Source organism: Mustela lutreola, chromosome 14 (genome assembly GCF_030435805.1).
Source record: "Mustela lutreola isolate mMusLut2 chromosome 14, mMusLut2.pri, whole genome shotgun sequence".
Classification (NCBI taxonomy): domain Eukaryota; kingdom Metazoa; phylum Chordata; class Mammalia; order Carnivora; family Mustelidae; genus Mustela; species Mustela lutreola.
Window position 1 is genome coordinate 16,330,780 of NC_081303.1, and position 19,646 is coordinate 16,350,425.

Genomic DNA, 19,646 nt, shown 5'->3' on the forward strand with positions numbered 1-19,646 from the left:
GTCATGAGATCGAGCCCTGCGATTCAGCTCTGCACTCCGTGGGAAGTCTGCTTGGGATTCCCTCTCCCCCTCTCCCTCTGCCCCTCCCCCTGCTCGCATACACACTCTTTCTCTTTCTAAAATAAATCGTAAAAAAAAAAATAAATAAAATGACAGAATTTCAGGGTGTCTGGATGGCTCAGTTACTTAAGTATCTGCCTCTTGATCTCAGTTCAGGTCTTGATCTCACAATTGTGAGTGCAGGTCGCACATTGGGGTTTGTGCTGAGAGTGGAGCCTACTTTAAAAACAACAAAAGACAGGGGCGCCTGGGATGGAGCCCCACATCGGCCTCTCTGCTCAGCAGGGGGCCTGCTTCCCTTCCTCTCTCTCTGCCTGCCTCTCTGCCTACTTGTGATCTCTCTCTGTCAAATAAATAAATAAAATCTTTTTTAAAATAAATAAAAACAACAAAAGACAGAAAAGCAATTTGATTTTAATATGACTTAAAAACTATTAACAACTAAGGAGAAAGGCAGATAAATATGATTATCTTGTCATTGGGAAATAATTCCTTAAAAAATGTCCAAATTTTACTAACCTAAAAATTTTTCAACTTCTAGTTGCTTATCTCACCAAGATGGGGTACCTTGAGATTTTACTTGCCATTTCAAATAGTATAATTAGGAAGTGAAAAAAATAGGAGGAAACCTTCCCCTCCACCCCACCCCTCCCACCCAATAGAGATGTAGGGAAAAAGAGAGGAAATGTAAATCACTAATAAATTTTTTTCAAAAGCTCAAATTCAAGTTTAATATCACATTGCAACTTGTCATGAATAATATAATTAATAGTTATTGAATTAACTCTCCTTTCTTTTAAAGATTTATTTATTCATTTGAGAGCGAAAGAAAGGGAGCAAGGGGGCCAGGGGCAGAGGGGGAGAGAGAGAATCTTAAGCAGGCTCCCTGCATGTGGAGCCTGATGTGGGGTTCAATACCAGGACCCTGAGATCGTGACCTGAGCCAAAAACAAGAGTCAGACACTGAAATGACTGAGCCATGCGGATGCCCTGAATTAACTATTCTTAAGTTAAAACTAAGTAAGAGATTTTGTATCTCTTTCAGAAACAACATCCGACCAAAGTGACATTGAGGGTAGGATCAGAGCCCTAAAGGATGAGCTGCGGAAAAGAAAATCAGTTGTGGACCAGCTAAAGAAGGAACAGAGAAAAAGGCAGAAGGAAAGATTGAAAGCCCAAGAAGCCAGTCTGATCAAACAGTTAGAGGTGAGACACAGGAAGAAGGGGGGTTGATATCAAGGCTAATGTGTATGTGAAGTCTGTTTTTAATGTTGTTAATAAAGTCATGGGTTAGAATTTTTCAGTATTAGTGTGGTGCCACATTTTAACCTCTTTCTAAAAAATCTGCGACAATCTAAAAACATTAAATTAAATGTTAAAATAATAAATATTATATCGATTATTAAGTAAATATTAAAATCAAGTGTTAAAGGATTTTTTTCTAAATAGACCTGTGAAAGATTGATATCCATGCCCTCTGAAGCAGAGAATCATCAGATAAGTAATTAAGGAGGGCACATGTTGCATGGAGCACTGGGTATGGTGCATAAACAATTTTGGAACACTGAAAAAAAAAATTACAAAAAAAAATCAGTAATTGTTATTGCCTTTTTAAAAACAACTTGTTTTTTAAGCGTGATATTTCATGCCACACAGATTATTAATGTGACTCTTTGTACTATTTAAATGGCTCCAAAACGAAAATTCTAAACTTGACTCTTCCAAGCTCTAGCAGCCTTCCCTGATTCTGACCAGGCTAGAAACCTGGTTTTCGTAGCTTCCTTATTCTATTTTGTCCTATCCATTCGGTCACCCATTGATTCTTTTCTTTATAAATCTTCTTGCTTATCATTTTCCATCCCAACTGCCATCATGCTCTTTGGATCCTAATGACCTCTCTGCATAGCCTCTTGAATGTCCCTGTCTCGGGTTGCTTCCCTATTGCTTGCATACTTTCTGCCAGCCTCATGTTCCTAAACTGCTACATTAATCATAGGATCGATACAAACTTCTGCTCCTTACAAGAATTATTTCTCATGGCATCACCAGAGAAGACCATTCAGCTTCTACCTGAACACTTCCAGTAATAGGAAATTTCAAATTTTCAAGGCAGTTGATTTCATTGTTAGACTCTAGGTTCTCTACATGTTAGAAACCTTTTTATTAGGTTTAGCCAGTATTTCTGTCTTTTTAATGGTCCTTGTTGTGGTCACACCAAATATGTGTTCCTCCTACCTTTATTAGTTTAATCATCAGATATTTAAATGCCTATTTGTATGCCAGGAACTCAGCTAATTACTTCACACATGTTCTTCATTTATCCTCAAGCAACAATGTATGGCTTTACTGTCCCTGTCTTACAGATGAGGAAACTGAGTTTCCTCAGTTTCCCTGATACTGAGGGACACATAGCTCATAAATGGTAAAGCTAGGATTTTAATATATCTCTAATTCTAAATTTTGTATCCTCACCATTATACTGCACTATCTTCCACATAGTAAATAGGCTATTAACAGTTGTGGAGAAAATAGACAGTTACACGAATACATGATACAGAGATGGGAACACGGATTGTAATTTGCAGGTGTTTAGAAGTAGGAAAAGTGGTTAAGGTAGAATGACCATACTGGCAAGATCATGTTGGAAAGGACTGGTAAACAAAATTTAAAAATGAAGATCATGTTCAGGACCTCAGAGTCAGACTGATGAGTTTGGCCTTCCAATCAGCAGTCTTTAAGCTTGACCACACATTAGAATTAATTGAGGAGCTTTTTGAAAAATACAAATATTCAGGCTCACTCCCAGAGGTATTCATTGGTATAGGGTGGAGCCCAGGATTTAAAAGCACTAATTTAGGTAATGAGGAACCATTGAAAATTAAATGAAATATGCTTAGATTGAAAGGTGTTTCTCAAAAATGTTCATTAATGGCTGTGTCAGCCAGGAAGACCTCTAGAGAAGAGCCATAGCATCCACATCATCCACCATTTTATGAAATGGTTTACGGAGAAAAGAAATATCTGTATTTAGGTTTTAGAATTATAGGATATGATGGAGAAATACATAATAGATAGCATTTCATATAAAATCCTTTAGATTTTATTTAATCGCAGATGTAGTAAATCAACTACATTCATGTAAATATAGCTTTCAGATCAGAATTCAGAGGAAGGTAATATGGATAGTGCAAGTTGTAAAAGTAGGGATTTTAGGCCAAGTTTTAGGGATCTGTAGCAATTGAAAAGCATCTGTAGGTTCCATTTAGTCTTAATATTTATTGACAGCCGATTTGGGGCCACACATTGAGTTGGTACTGAACGTTCAGTACAGAGAACAAATAAAGAGAATAAAGGGAACAGCTGTAGTCTCAGCTAATGATGTAAAAGTAGGAATTTTAGGCCAGAAAGTTAAGAAATATAGTAGATGAAGGGCTTCCCTTAGATTTCGTCCAAATTAGGATTATACACTAGTGATAATGGATAGGAATGGCTGGTAACATTTTTTGTAATTCTGAGCTATCCTATTCTTAACCACACCCTTCCTTCTTCCTCAGGATTTGTATTCCCAAGTATTCCTAAGGATTTGTATTCCCAAAAAGGTGCCATTTAACTCAGCATCATGGCTAAACTTCTTAAAAATAACATGGCAGTATTAGGACAGCCTTTAAAGAATAATTACCTGATCAGCTAAAGAAGTTTTTTAATGTGGCAGAACCTGAATTATTGGTTCATAGGTATTAAATTTCTGTAGAGTGGTGACTGTCATTTCCTGATTGATTTAGGACACTGGTAACCAGGAGGAAGATTTTTACAGTACATCTTCTCTATTTGAATATTTTACTGTAAAATGTACTACTTTCTAATTTAAAATAGTTTTTTAAAAATTCTGTATAGTGACTCCTCTGATTTTTCTAAACTTAGTCATATGATGAATTCATTAAGAAAACTGAAGCAGAGCTTAGCCGAGATTTGGAAACATCACCAACAGCCAAGCCTCAGATTAAAACGCTCTCCTCAGCTTCTGAAAAACCCAAGATCAAGCCCCTTCCATTACACAGGTAGAAATTTGTGATAACTTATCTATATTCTGCCCTGTTTGAGAAGTTTGTGTAAAGCATAAAGAAAGACTTTTAGTAAAACTATCTTTTAAGTAACTGTGAAATTGTAGAAGTAAAAATATTGGTTTAATGTTTTCACTGATTTATGTATGATACAGTCACAAATCAAATGTATAATAAGGTACAGATTTAAAAATATATTTTGAATTCTGAAATCTGGTGGTTGCAATGAAAATAATATCCTCCATTGTTGCTAGTAGTAGCATTGTAAGTCGATACAGACCTTTTAAAAAGCAGTTTGCCAGTGTTTCAAAAGTAAAGACAATCTGTAAATTTTGACTCCGTGATTCCAATTCTGAATATCTAACTTGAGAAAATACGGGCTATTAGAAGTCTCTATTTGCATGAATATGTTTATCATAGCATCCTTTATCTTAATACAACACATTGGAAGCAATCTTTATGTCCAAAAATTGGTGACTAGCCCAGTAAATTATGGTTCTTTCCAGGGATAGAATATTATGCAATCAGTTAATGCAAATACAGAAGATATTAAGTAGTGATGCTCGAGTACATAAGATCGTGCATTTAAAAAGTCAGGTTGCAATATTTAAAATAAATTTTAAACAGTGACTGGGGGTAGACAGTCAGTGGGGACTGACAGATTGGGGCATTTCAGAGAGAAAGGCTTGCATGAATGACCAAAAGCAGTAAGGAATTTGGCATATCATAGAAGTTGAGCATATTCAGATGTTGCTAAAGCTAGAAGAGACTGGAAAAAAAGAAACCAAACTCTAAGACCTTGAACTCACTCATTCTTAGTAATTTCTATTGCACTTTTCTGAAGAGGTGAAGATTTTGAAGGTTTTTAAAGAAAATGTTTAGGGATTTTTTTGTCTGTTACAGAAGTAATGTAGACTCAATATCATTAATTTCACATTACCTGAGTTTGAATCCTGGTTCCAATACCAGCTAGCTCTTTAGTTTTGTCAGGCAAGTTATTTAAACTGTCTGTGCTTCAGGTTTTTTTAATAGGGATTTATATCCCTATAATAACATGACTAATTAACTTGTTATGAGAGTTAAAAGACTTAACTTAGAACAGAGCTTAGCATAAATTAACACTATGTATTAGTTACTATTATTATTATTTGTTATTATTAGAATACTGAGAGAAGCAGTAAAAAGAAGAAAAGTTTAAATTATATACCCAACTACCTGAAAATTGCAAATGTCAACAGTATGTCTTATGCTTAGATTTTATTTATGTTTTTCCATTATATTATAAACTGTAAATCTTATTTTTAGATTTCTACATAATACGCTATTACATGCTTTATAGTTTTATTAACTAGGCTATTGGAGGATTTTAACAAGAGAATGATGCGGTCACACAGAGAGATCTTTCTGATTATAACTACTCTGTGAAGGAAAGATAGGAAAGAGTAAGCTTAGAAGCAAGGAGAACAGGAGTCTAAGCCAGGCCTCAAATAAAAAGTGGTTATAAGAACAGAGATAGGAGATAAATTTAGAAATATTTAAGAAGTGGGGGGCGTTTGGCTGGCTCAGAGAGTAGAGCATGCAGCTCTTCATCTCAGGTTTGCAAGTTTGAGCCCAACATTAGGGGTAGAGTTTACTTAAAAAAAAAAAAAAAAAAAGAATTCTTAAAATTTCTTTTCTTTTTTTTTTTTTTTTAAGAATTTATTTATTTATTTGACAGAGACAGATCACAAGTAGGCAGAGAGGCAGGCAGAGAGAGAGGAGGAAGCAGGCTCCCCGCTGAGCAGAGAGCCCGATGCGGGACTCGATCCCAGGACCCTGGGATCATGACCTGAGCCGAAGGCAGTGGCTTAACCCACTGAGCCACTCAGGCGCCCCTATTCTTAAAATTTCTTAAGAAACATTTAAGAAGTAGACTTGACTAATTAAAGTGCTAGATAGTGAAGCAGGAGAAATGTAGAATGACTCCCAGGTTTTCTCTTAAGTAGTTGGTTGGGTCAAAGTTCCATTCACCTAAATGGAAAAATCAGATGTTCTTTTGTGGGAAGCTTATGATTTTGGTTTTAGAATACTAATTGTGAGGTGCCCATAGTTCACCTGAGGGAAATTATCCAGGAAAGATATCAGGGTGAGATATATGGGGATGGTCAGCTAAAGATGGTGGTTGAAACCACAAATAAAACAATATCACCCAAAGAAGATATACATTCAGAGAAAATAAGAGTGATCCAAGTACTAAACATGATAAAATAGCATTTAAATGCTTTATAAGAGACAGAAGTAGAAGGCAAATACTGTGACTTCACAAATAAAGAGAAAGTGAGAAAATGAAGAAGGTAGCTAGCTCTTCCTGTTAACTTAAAGAATAAGAGAAGACAACAGCAGGATGTGGAAGAATGAAGAATTGAGGGTCAAAATTTTGAGACTCATAGCATCCTTATAAGCTAAGGGGGAAAAATCTCCAGGTTGAAGGGCCAAAGATTATAGGAAAGAGAATGTGTATAATTGAGGAGTACCATTATTGAGACTGTGGAACTGTGTGAGATTTTAGGAAGAAAGAGATTCAAATAATCAGCTTTGAATAAGGGTGAAAGACATCCCTTTTTCTTTCTTGCAGATGGGAAGAAAGGCTAGGAATATAGATGTATTTGTAGGTGGGAAGTTTGGCAGTAAGAAAGTTCATGCTGGTGGTCTCTGTCTCACTGAAAGAAGCAGGATTATCTAGTCAGAGTGATAAGGGCCAGAAACAGGCTTAATGAAGTGACGGAGCAGGGCACCTCCTGTGAAGGAGAAATTGTTGTCTAAGACTTGACTGCTTTTTGTTACCAGTTATTATAGTATCAGCGGTACATTTATTTCTACTCATTAATTTTCTGTTTCAGATCTGAAACAGCAAAGAACTGGAAATCACTAACAGAGTCAGAACGCTCCAGAGGATCACTGGAGTCCATTGCTGAACACGTTGGTATGTAATTAGAAAAAATAATTGTGCTTTGTCTAGTAGACTAAGGATTTATCCAAGTGCCTACACAACTCTACCTCTACAGCTTTTTGATTGAAAAATAAATTTCTTAAAGATAATAATTATTGAAGTTTTAAGTTACTTTGGTATTTTAAAGTGATTTATTCATTATATATAAATTTTGTGAATAAGTCTTTATTGTCCCAAATTTGTGATAAAAAGTGGAGCATAAAGACATTAATCTAAAATGGGTAAGTGGGGCATCTGGGTGGCTCAGTGGGTTAAGCCGCTGCCTTCGGCTCAGGTCATGATCTCAGGGTCCTGGGATCGAGGCCCGCATCGGGCTCTCTGCTCAGCAGGGAGCCTGCTTCCCTCTCTCTCTCTTGGCCTGCCTCTCCATCTACTTGTGATTTCTCTCTGTCAAATAAATAAATAAAATCTTAAAAAAAAATAAAAAAATAAAATGGGTAAGTGTATCATTGGCAGCATTAATCAGATTTTATAACTAGTATATATTTTTTAGCCTATACTGTTGTTCAGAGTTAAGTGGTCATATATATTTTTTTCAACTTAATCAAAAAAAAGGTAAGAATTACTGAAAATAAAGTACAATTCAATGAGAAAATAAAACTGGTGCATAAAAAAGCCTACTTACAGGCAAAGACAAAATAGAGATTTGAATTAAAAACTTTTAATTCTTAGTTTGTTAGCTCGTCACATCTTTTTTTTTTTCTTCTGCAATTTTAGCTCTTAAAATGCTATTTTTGGGGTGCCTGGGATTGAACTCCACATTGGGCTGTGTGCTCAGCAGGGAGTCTGCTTAAGGATTGTCTCTCTCTCTGTTCCTCCCCCAACTTGAGTTTTCTCTCTCTCGCTCTTGCTCTTCTCCCCACATAAATAAATCTTTATTTAAAAATGCTGTATTTGCAGAAAGTTTTCTTTTTTCTTGTGTTTTTTTTTTAACATCTGAGAGCTTAGTTGAAGTCTCCAGGAAAATCCATTCTTCTCGAAGTATATATAGAAATATATTTGTCCTTCCTTCATTGTTTTTCTATATGAAATATGTATGTAATATCCATTGTACAATTCTGGTTTTGCATGACTTCAGGATGATCGTGCAAATCAGTGTCTTCATAAACTTAGAGCCATTTTTCTTCAGTTTATAAGTTAAGATTTTTAAGAAATTATTTCAGACTTTAAATTTTCAGTCATTCTAAATGTTCTGGTTATTGTTGGTACAATATGTTCTCTTAAAGGAAAAATTTACTTTTATAGTAACCAAAACAGGTGATAGTTATTAACCAGAGTTTTTTCCTCATCAAGATTTGGCTTTTATTTAGCCTTTGGTTCTAGACGTTGAAAGATTATAATTAAATCATTTTGATAATGATTTTTTCTTTTCCTTTAAGATGCTGCATTGGCAGGTTCTGAGAGATTGGTATCAGAAAGGTCTTTATCTGCATATGCAAAGAGAGTGATTGAATTGGATAGACAGACAGAAGAGCATTTTCATACTTCATCTCCAATTCTTAGATCATCAAGGAGAACCAGAGCAGAATCTGGAGATTCTCTAGAAAATGTACCTTCATTATCTCTTCTCAAAGAATTGAATGTCCCTAATAGAATTCTGGATGTGTCAGATGCCCAAGAAGACTCTAGTCAAAAATCAGAAATACAAGAAGTAGACTATACAAAACTGGAGGCGAGTGTGATTGAAGATGCCTGTTCGAAACAATCCGGGAAGTCTGATGTCTTACTGAAACTAGACCTGGAACAGGGAGATTCATCAGAAATTCTTTCAAGGAAAGATGTTCCTTTAGATTCTGTAAATGTTCAGAAAGACTTAGTTAGATTAGCCATTGAAAATCTTCATAGAAAGGAGTTGAAAGAGAAAGAGTCACATCCAGATACGGATCATAGTCCGAACATCCAATCAGAAAAAGACATTCCGGAGCAAAAGAATATAAAGGAAAGGGACTTGTCTTTGTTAGAACATCTTTTTGCTCCTAAAGAAATATCATATTCTGAAGATTTTGAAGTGTCTTCTTTTAAGAAAGACATTTCAGCTGAATTGTACAAAGATGACTTCCAGGTGTCACCTTTGTTGTCACTCAGGAAAGACTCTCAGTCTTGCAGAGACAAATCACAGCCAACTGGGAACTCTACAAGTAGAGCCATTAGCTTTGGCAGTGATGATGAAATCAGTGAGTGCCTCAGTGAGAAAAGCCTTTCTGTTCATAGCAGTATCCACTCAGAGAGGCTGTTGGAACTCAAGTCCCCTACTGAGCTTATGAAAAGCAAGGAGCGCGGTGATGTAGAGCATGAGCAGGGAGTTATAGAATCCCCTTCCTTCATTTCAGTTTCTGTGGCAGATGAGTTACATAATTTCCACATTGGTGATAGGGTGTTGATTGGCAATGTTCAGCCAGGAACTCTTCGATTCAAAGGTGTGACTAGTTTTGCTAAAGGATTTTGGGCTGGAGTGGAGTTGGATAAAGCTGAAGGAAATAACAATGGAACATATGACGGCATTGTATACTTTGTGTGCAAAGAGAAACATGGTATTTTTGCTCCTCCTCAAAAAATATCTCACATTCCAGAAAACTTTGAGGACTATGTAGACATAAATGAAGATGAAGAGTCTTACTCAGAGGGACAGTATCAGTACTGTAATCACGAACAGAAAGATAGAGTGGATTCAAAGTCTGATAGAGAAAAGGAAGCAGCTAAGTATTTCGATGAAAACTCTCTACCTAGTATGCATGATATAGAAGCCTCACTTGAAAGAAGCCTTACAATAGAAACAGACAACATTCAGGACATTTCTGGGGTACTTGAAACCCATGTTCACCAGCAGTCTTTGGTGGATTCACCGATCTGCTCAAAGGAAAACAAAGACCTTGTTTCTCCTGCCACAGAAAAGGTTTCCATTGCTGTAGAAGGTGATATTTTAGATAATAACTTCTCCGAAGAGTTCAAGAAGCAACAGCAGTTTACAGAAAAGGAAGAGAACCTATATCCCGAGGTGTCAGAAAAGCTTTCTACTCCGCTTCTGGATCTTTTAACGAGAGAAAAGAACCAATTGGAAGCCCAGCTGAGGTCATCACAAAGTGAGGGGGAAAAGTCAAAGCAACAGCTAGAAAAAGTCAGCTTACTGACAGATAGTTTACTAACAGTCTTTGTGAAGGACACGGTCAGTCAACTACAAGAAATCAAAAAAGCTAGGAATGAGAAAATCCAGCTTAGCAATCAGGAGCTTCTTGACGATGATCAAAAGAAAGTACCACCCCAAGCCCTATCCCCAAATCTTGAGGAACAGTCATCAAGTGATCCAGCTTGCTTCTTAAGGTCTGAATTGGAAGATGAAAAAGAAGAGATTTCTTCACCAGATATATGCCCCAGACCTGTAAGTATTTTATCTAGACAGAATGTCAATTGACTTTATCTTTGTAGCACATTTTAATTCTGTAGCTACTGATAGGTTTTTTTGTGATGTGTTATTTATTAGATAAAAATCATGTACTAGTTCTTAAAGGCCTTGTTGCTGTTTTTCTGTCTGAAGTATAATTGTCCTCTGTTATGTCATGAGTGGTCACTATAGGGTTGTCACAAACACTAGCAGCTTTATGCTGGATTGGTGACCCTCAGGTGCTCTCCACAGGTTAGAGTCCCTTCCAGATTCACTGAACAGATTTATTCCATGGAGCTTCCTAGTGGTTCTCAATCCAGTTCCTTTTTTGTCTATGAAATTATTTGTCTACGTAGCTACTCAGTTACCCTGTGGATATTACCAGTTGTGATGTTGATTCTGGTAAAACTGAAATATATCCACTATGACATATACTCAGACCGTCAGCTTACTTAGGTTGCCCATGGACAGTTGAACAAAAGTAATGATTTTGAGTAACTTGAGCCAGATAATCAGAAAAGGTGAGAAATTTCCTATAAGATTTCCATACCCCACAGACAAAAGAGTCCCTCAGAAACAAAATAATGATGATTCAAAAAGAAAAAAGCAATAAACATTTTATAAATTTCAGTTTATCTTATGTAAGCACAATTATGGGATATAGGATATTTTTTTCTTAAAATTGTTGATTAGTAGTCACCATAATGTTTTGCTTATAGGGAAATAATAAAATATAAATAATATATTCGGTTTATCTTTTAAAAAAAAACAAACCCAAATGAGTGATCTGAGGTCACTAAATGGTGCTCTATTTGAATGGTTCCATTTCTGTAGGAGAGTCCAGTATTTGGTGCCAGTGGGCAGGAAGAACTTGCGAAGAGACTTGCCGAACTTGAGATCAGCCGGGAGTTCCTGAGCGTGTTAGGAGATGATCAAGACTGGTTTGATGAAGACTTTGGTTTGAGCTCTTCTCACAAGATCCCCAAAAATAAGGCAGAAGAAACAATTGTACCTTTAATGGCAGAACCTAAAAGAGCTCCCCAGAAACCATGTGAAACACTATTGGCAGTCCCACATACTACAGAGGAAGTAGAAATTCTTGTACATAATGCAGCAGAAGAACTCTGGAAATGGAAAGAATTAGGTCATGATCTTCATAGCATTAGCATTCCTACAAAACTGCTTAGCTGTGCCAGTAAGGGTCTAGATTTAGAAAGCACTAGTAAAAGGGTCTACAAACAGGTATGTAACGTGGAAGGATAATTTTAATTTTTAAATTTATCTCCATTGTCTGAAATTTGGATTCTTAGCCATTTTGATTTGTTTTATTTTTCTCTATCAAGGCGGTTTTTGACTTAACAAAAGAGATTTTTGAGGAAATATTTGCAGAGGATCCCAACTTAAATCAGCCTGTCTGGATGAAGCCATGTAGGATCAACTCCAGTTATTTCCGACGAGTGAAAAACCCAAATAACCTTGATGAAATCAAGGTAACCTGCCAACTAGAAAGTATCTCCTTTGTTTGACTTGCTCTTCATTTATGCAGATCTATAAATGCCATAAAAGGAGTTACCCTTTTGTGCTATTCGCCCTCTGTCCTCAAGGCCTGTCGCATAGGAGGTATTAAATAAATGTTTGTTGATTCATTGAATCCATAAGGAGTGGAGGGATGGGGGAGAGGGAATCTTGAATCCTCAGGATTTTGCAAAGTGTAATTTGAACAGTCATTTCCTATACATACATAGTTTATAATACTTAAGAAAAAATTAGGAAATAGATAACTTACTGTGATTCATTGGAGTTTTAGGTGAAGTTTTTGGCAATTTAGAGATAGGTATTCTAGGAATATACCTGAAAACTTGTCATATATCAAACATGCCAGCCCTAGACAGATGTTAACCTTTTCATCTTTGATTTTGGAGGTTTCGAACTAGTAATGTGGCTTTGAAATATGTGGGATAGTAATATGATATATAAAATATAGTATTTGTTTCTAAGAAGTCCCTGAAAAGATTAAGCCCTGAAGTTACAGTGACTCCCAACAAGACTTTAGAGTCACATTGGTAGAAATCTCTGCCTGTTCACATGTTTCTTTAATATATCAAAGGTTATATTTCCAGTTCAGTGCCTCTCAAATGGTAATGTGAATATGACTCATCTGGGGATTTTGTTAAAATGAGGATTCTTACTCAGCAGGTCTGGAGTAGGACACAAGATTCTATGTTTTTAACAGGCTCCTGAGTGATGTGAATTCTGTTGACCCTAGAACCACTCTGAGTAGCAAGGCTCTGGAGTTGTGTTTTCCAGACTTTATTTGATCACGGGAAGCTCATTTTCCCTATAGCTAGCATACCTCTAACTATAGTTGATCCTTGAACATCATCGGTGGTTAGGGATTCCAACCCCCTACTCAACTGAAAATCTTTAGCTATCAGAATAGCCTACCAGAAAGCTTACCAATAACATAATTAACACATATTTTGTATATATATAATATACTGTATTCTTAAAGTAAGCTGGGGAAAAGAAATGTTACTAAGAAAATCTTAAGGAAGAGAAAATACATTTATGGTACTGTTAATGTATTCAGTGAAAAAAATCCATGTATACATGGACCCACACAGTTCAAACCCATGTTGTTCAGGGGTTCCCTGTACTTATCTTACTGCTGGATTTTCTTAGTCATTGAGGAGTGTATGTGGTCTATTAAAATACAGTAGAGGCGCCTGGGTGGCTCAGTGGGTTAAAGCCTCTGCCTTTGGCTCAGGTCATAATCCCAGGGTCCTGGGATCGAGCCCCGCATCAGGCTCTCTGCTCAGCAGGAAGCCTGCTTCTCCCCCTCCTCTCTCTCTGCCTGCCTGTCTGCCTACTTGTGATCTCTGTCTGTCAAATAAATAAAAATATTTTTTAAAAAATACAGTAAAGAACATACACAATATTCTAATATATAATGTGGAAGCATTGCCTAAGCAGTTGAGTCTTTTTTTTATTCAAATATAATTAACATATAACATCATGTTATACAGCTGTACAATGTAGTGATTTGATATTTGTATCTGTTATGAAAAGGTCACCATAACAAGTCTAGCTAACATCCATCATCACATATTGTTTCAAATTTTTTTGTGTGATAAAAAATTTTAAGATCTGCTGTTGCTGCAACTTATAAATATACAATACAGTATTAACTATAGAGAGCTTTTAAAAATATTTTGTACACATAGAACATCAACAGATGATTATGAGATACAACATATGCTTACATCAAAGTTTGACAAGCTATGGCCCACAGATCAAATGCAGCCTCCCACCTGTTTCGATAAATGACGTTTCATTGGACCACAGCCACACCCAGTTGTTTCAATATTGTCTATGGCTGCCTTCCTGCTAGAACAGCAGGGTTGAGTAGTTGTGACAGGGACTACATGGCTCACAAAGCCTAAAATTTTTATAGTCTGGCCCTTTACTGAAGTTTGCTGACCCTAGCTTAAATTGAAATAAGTAGTACCCCCCCAAAAAAAGTTTTCAAAGATTAATTTGATTCATAAAAAAAAAAAAGACTTTAAAATTATTTTCAACTTTGAGAAATAGAGTATCAGAACCTCCTGGGGAGCTTTTTCAAAACGCTGGTGTACTGCATTCTTTCAGCCCTCCAAAGTTGCTACATCCTTGAGAGAGAGGGGACACATTGGTTCGAGAATCTTCTCAAATGATTCTGAATCATAAATATATCTTATTCCCCATTAGGAACATTGTTTTTTAACAGAACAACCATAAAAAGTAGTAAAAACCCAAATTATTTTGTTAATAACAGAGAACAAATAAGTTGAAATAAGATACAAAATATATATATCAACAGTCATCAGAATGCATATATCTTTATAACACACAATGATGCTACCCACCAATTTCAATATTGAAATGGCATTTTGTAAAGTTTTTTTAAGGGTGATAGTTTAAATATTGATACTAAAATTATCATGCTTTTTATACTGAAATGTTGATTAGTATTTTTTTAATTCAACATACTCAGTCATGTTGCTTCAAAATAACTGTCCTAGCCAAAGCCTGTACTTTGCTCACATGGCATTGTTTCCAACATTTATTTGGGATTTTTTCAGGTGCAGAGATTTAGTTTATGCTTCCTTTAGTAGTTTTGCCAGCTTGAAGTTAGCTGATGGTGGGTTCTTAGGTAGAGGGAACTCTAAAGTGATTTTTCTTTGCAGATTCATCAGTGAGTTTTACTTTTGTGTGTTGTGTAAAAACAAAAATTATTTAAGTGAATAAAGTATGAGCATTTGGAATGCTTTTGTCTTCAAAATGCTAAGTAGAACAGTAAATGGAAGAACTTGTTGTGATTTTTTTTATTATAAATGTCATATTCTTAGCATACATCTCTATTATGAGCGCTAATTCCCAGGAACTTGGTTGTTTGTGTTTCATTCCGTCCTCTTATTTTCACAGAACTTCATAGCCACAGAAGTACTCAAGTTGTTTAGTCTTAAAAAGGAGCCAAACCACAAAACAGATTGGCAGAAAATGATGAAATTTGGAAGAAAGAAAAGAGATCGAGTGGATCATATCCTGGTCAGTGCATATAACTGAAATATTTTTATTTTTATTATCTCTTCTAAAATCGAGATGTATTTAGAGTCTAAAAAGAAAGGGAAGGGGGCACCTGGGTAGCTCAGTAGGTTAAGCGTCCAGCTCTTGGTTTTTCTGCTCAGGTCATGGCCTCGCAATTGTGGGGTCGAGCCCAATGTCAGGCTCTGTGCTCAGTGTGAAGTCGCTTCAGATTCTCTCTCCCTCTCTTTCTCATTCACCTTCTCTCTCAATAAAAAGATACCAGTGTAGATTCTGAGTCCAGATTACCTGAATTTAAATCCCTTTTCTGCCACCTACCTGGTGCGTAATCTTGGACAAATTGTCTAACCTCTTTATGTCTCATTTCCCTGTCTGCAATCTACCAGTACAATTATTAAAGAGGATTAAATGGATGTATAGAAGAGTTCCCTGTATATAACTCAGTAAATATTAGTTGTTACCATTTTGTCATCATTACTATCCAGAACGTTAGCTGGATGGTATTTATTCCATTTTGAGATATATTTTTTTAGCATTAGAAAAATGTTTATCAAGGTGTTTTGGCTTGGTGGGTTAAGCACCTGACTCTTGATCTCAACTCAGGGCTTAATCTCAGGGTTGTAAATTCAAGCCCTGCATTAGGCTCCATGCTCAGCCTTTAAAAAAGAAAAGAAAAGAAAACTGTGTGTCAAACAAAATAGAAAGAAAAAGGAAAGGAAGAAAAGTCTTTCTTCCATAAAAGAACATTAACTAATTGCAAACTTTAGGAAACTCGTTACTTCATTCAGGTTTTATCTCCTAACATTTTCATTCTGGACTTTCTATCTTGTTTATATTTATATTCATGTAATGAAAACGGGTGTAATACTTAAATTAACCCGTTTTCCCCAAGTATATGCCTTCCCATTGCTTCATTTGCTCAATAACAGCTACACTAAGTAAACATTTATTTAGTGTTTTATAGCTTACCATTCCTTTTCAGGCTTTTTTCATGCATGAAAAGAGTGACGAACTATAAAACATAGTAATTATATGAGGACTCCTGTTATTCTGTTTTATAAATGAGGAAGTTTAGACTCAAAGATACTAAATGACTTGTCCAGCAAATGAGAGCCAAGATTTTAACCAACTAGTTCTTTGTAGATCCTTGCATCTCAAGAATAGGAACTTGTTCTCCTATTTCAACAGTGGCTTAAAGTTTGAGCTGTGGTTAATTTCCATAATTTTACTTCCAGCACTTCTTTAGTAATTAAGAAAGCATATCAGAGGCACCTGGGTGGCTCAGTTGGTTAAGTGTCTGCCTTCAGCTCACGTTATGAGCTCAGAATCCTCGAGTTAGCCCCGCTTGGGGCTCCCTGCTCAGTGGGGAGTCAGCTTGCCCTTCTCCGTCTGCCCCTCCCCCTGCTACTGCTCTGTCTGTCATTCAAATAAATAAATAGATAAATAAATTCTTTTAAAAAAAAAGATTTTATTTACTTGAGAAAGAACACAAGTGGTGGATGGGGGAGGGGCACAAGGAGAGGGAGAGGCAGACTCCCTGCTGGGCACAGACCCGGACCTGGGGCTAGAACCCAGGACATGACCTGAGCCAAAGGCAGACACCAACTGAACCACCCAGGTGCCCCTCAAATAAATAAAATCTTTTAAAAAAAGACGAAAAAACTATGTGAAGAAACATTCATTTAGGGCGCAGTTGTTAAGCGACTGCCTTCGGCTCAGGCCATGATCCCAGGGTCCTGGGATTGAACCCTACATCAGTCTCCCTGCTCAGCAGGAAGCCTGCTTCTCCCTCTCCCATTCCCCTTGCTTGTGTTTCCTCTCTCACTATGTCTCTCTCTCTGTCAAATTAATAAATAAAATCTTAAAAAAAAAAAGAAAGAAAGAAAGAGAGGGGTGCTTGGGTGGCTCGGTTGTTAAGCTTCTGCCTTCAGCTGAGGTCATGATCCCAGGACCCTGGGATCGAGCCTTGCATCAGGTACTCTCTCGGCAGGAAGCCTGCTTCCCCCTCTCCCACTCCCCCTGCTTGTCTTCCCTCTCTTGTTGGTCTCTCTCTGTCAAATAAATAAATAAAATCTTAAAAAAAAAAAAGAAAGAAAGAAACATTCATTTTCCTTCTATCAGTTAAACTGATCACATCCTCTATAAATCATCTCAGTGTACACATTGGAGTGGAGAACTGTGCTGAAGGACTGATGTGACAGTAGTAAGCAAGACAGGAGTAGAGCCTACCTTCATGGCTTTTTGCTGCCAGAAACTAGCCATTGATACATAATTTACACACGTGTGTAATTCTAAATTAAAAGATAAAAATAGAGGAATGGGAGCTGTTGTAAAAGCATAAACCAGAGGAAACTGATCTAATGAGGATGGTCAAGGCAGGCTTCCCTGAGGACATTTGATCTGAGATCTTCAAGATGAATAAGCATCACCTGAATTCTAAGGTAGAAGAACAGTTCAGGGGGAGCAAACCACATTCGCCAAGCCCTGAAATGAGGAGGAGCATGATTTGAGCTGAAATATTAGTGGTGGGAGGTGACAGGAGATAAAACTGGAGAGGTAGAGTCTGTATTCTCCAGTGCTTTGTAAGCCATGTTATGGATTTTGGATCTTATTGTAAAAACAAGGAGTTTAAGAAAGAAAAATTACAAGATCAGATTTCCAGTTTTAAAAATGCTGGGAGAGGGGCGCCTGGGTGGCTTCAGTGGGTTAAGCCACTGCCTTCGGCTCAGGTCATGATCTCGGGGTCCCGGGATCGAGTCCCTCCTCTCTCTCTCTCTGCCTCTCTGCCTACTTGTGATCTCTGTCTGTCAAATAAATAAATAAAATCTTTAAAAAAAAAAAACACTGTTAAAAATGCTGGGAGAGTAGGGCGCCTGGGTTAAGTATTTGACTCTTGATTGCAGCTCAGGTCATGATCTGACCATGAACTCTTGACCAGAGTTGTGGGATCGAGCCCCGTGTCAGGTTCACTGCTCGGTAGGGAAATGGCTTGATTCTCTCTTTCCTTCTCCTTCTGCCCCTCCCCCCAAATAAAAATAAATAAATCTTAAAAATAAATCTTAAAAATGTATCTATGTCTACTATCTATATCTCTACCTCCCCAAGGAGATGCTTCAAAAGAACTAAGTGTGTGGTGGAAAACAGACCTGCTAGATATATATTATATAGAATATATATAGAATATAGAATATTCTATATATATAATTATGTATGTATATAACTATAATATATAAGCTAGATATAGCTTATATGGTGAAGGTGGCTGTTCTTTAAAGCAGACCTTCTTAGCTAAGTTTCTTTTGAGTATGTGTCAAAGTAAATGAGGAAACTAGCATCGTGTGCCAGTTGAAAATGACACGGAGAATGAGGCCCTACTGCACATGGCCTCTAGCTAGTTACAAACAGCTTTGCCTTCACACGGTTATAGAAATGTCTTCTTAATAGTGAAAGGATTAAATACACTGAAGCGGGAGGCAGCAATATGGAGGTATCTTCTAACTTGAATTATTAATCAGAAGTGACAAGTAATGTATCTCACAAGTGAACAGTAAGTAAATTGGTTTGTGGCTCTGTGTTAGATGTACCAAACACTATACTGTCTTTGGACAGCAGAGGCTTCCAATGGTGCCAGATAGGGTCACTTAAAAAGTAACATCTGTCTCTCTAGCAGTTCTCAGAAAATTCTCAAATAAAAAAAATTACTTTTTATTGTATAAGATTATTATAGCTTGGGTGAGGGTGACATCTGTATATAACAATTCAAGAGATTTCAGAGTTGGGAAATAGGAACACATATATTAAGTGAATATCTCCTTTGCTGGTCATAAAATACTTTTCACCTTCCTACAGAGAGACCCGGGCCTATGTAACTTGTTTCAAGAGTTTTTCCCCCACTCTTCTTAATATGCAGTTAAATGGTACTGCTAGCTCCTTGAGTTAATTATTAATACTAAATAAACTTCCCTCCCACAGTTAGACTCAGCCAGCCTCACATTTGGAGATCTTGTTGTTTTTGCACTTCAGAGAGATTGAGATTCAAAACAACAGTTCTTTTAAAAGATTTACTTATTTTAGAGAGAGAGAGAGAGAGACTGAGAGAGAGCACACATCGCACATGCCAGCATGGGAGGAGGGCCAGAAGCAGAGGGAGAGAGAAACTTAAGCAGACTCCGTGTGGAGTGCTGAGCCTGTGCAGGGCTGGATCTCAGGATCGGACCTGAGCAGAAACCATGAGCCAGCTGCTTAACCAACTGTGCCACCAAGGCACCCCTCAAAACAATATTTTATAACATGTGAACCAAAAATTCTTCCCTTAGTACAAAAGAAGAATCATGTTTATTATAAAATAATCAAGATTATTTTAGAAAATTTAGAAAATACTGATAAAAGAAAATCATGATAATCTCACCATCTAGATAACTTTTAATATTGTGATGTATGGTCTTATTTAGACAAAGAATTTTTTTAAACAAATGAGATCATCTCTTTATTGTGATCTGATTCTTTTTTCTTAATAAAATGAACATTTTTTTTATCTTGTCACAAGTGGTCCTCTATTTTATATCACTTTTAA

The 19,646-nt window shown here is 36.7% G+C and overlaps 1 protein-coding gene across 7 annotated transcripts in view; it reads left to right on the forward strand.

The window, feature by feature from the left end:
* The window catches only part of CEP350 (centrosomal protein 350), a 154,695-nt gene that overhangs the window by 124,392 nt on the left and 10,657 nt on the right, over window positions 1–19,646 (forward strand). For all 7 annotated transcript variants that reach the window (XM_059146956.1, XM_059146962.1, XM_059146961.1 and 4 more), the window contains 7 exons: window positions 1,106–1,266; window positions 3,982–4,118; window positions 7,001–7,083; window positions 8,490–10,486; window positions 11,324–11,731; window positions 11,833–11,979; window positions 14,954–15,076. In XM_059146956.1, the coding sequence (XP_059002939.1) occupies window positions 1,106–1,266; window positions 3,982–4,118; window positions 7,001–7,083; window positions 8,490–10,486; window positions 11,324–11,731; window positions 11,833–11,979; window positions 14,954–15,076 (3,056 nt within the window). The remainder of the gene's footprint in view (window positions 1–1,105; window positions 1,267–3,981; window positions 4,119–7,000; window positions 7,084–8,489; window positions 10,487–11,323; window positions 11,732–11,832; window positions 11,980–14,953; window positions 15,077–19,646) is intronic.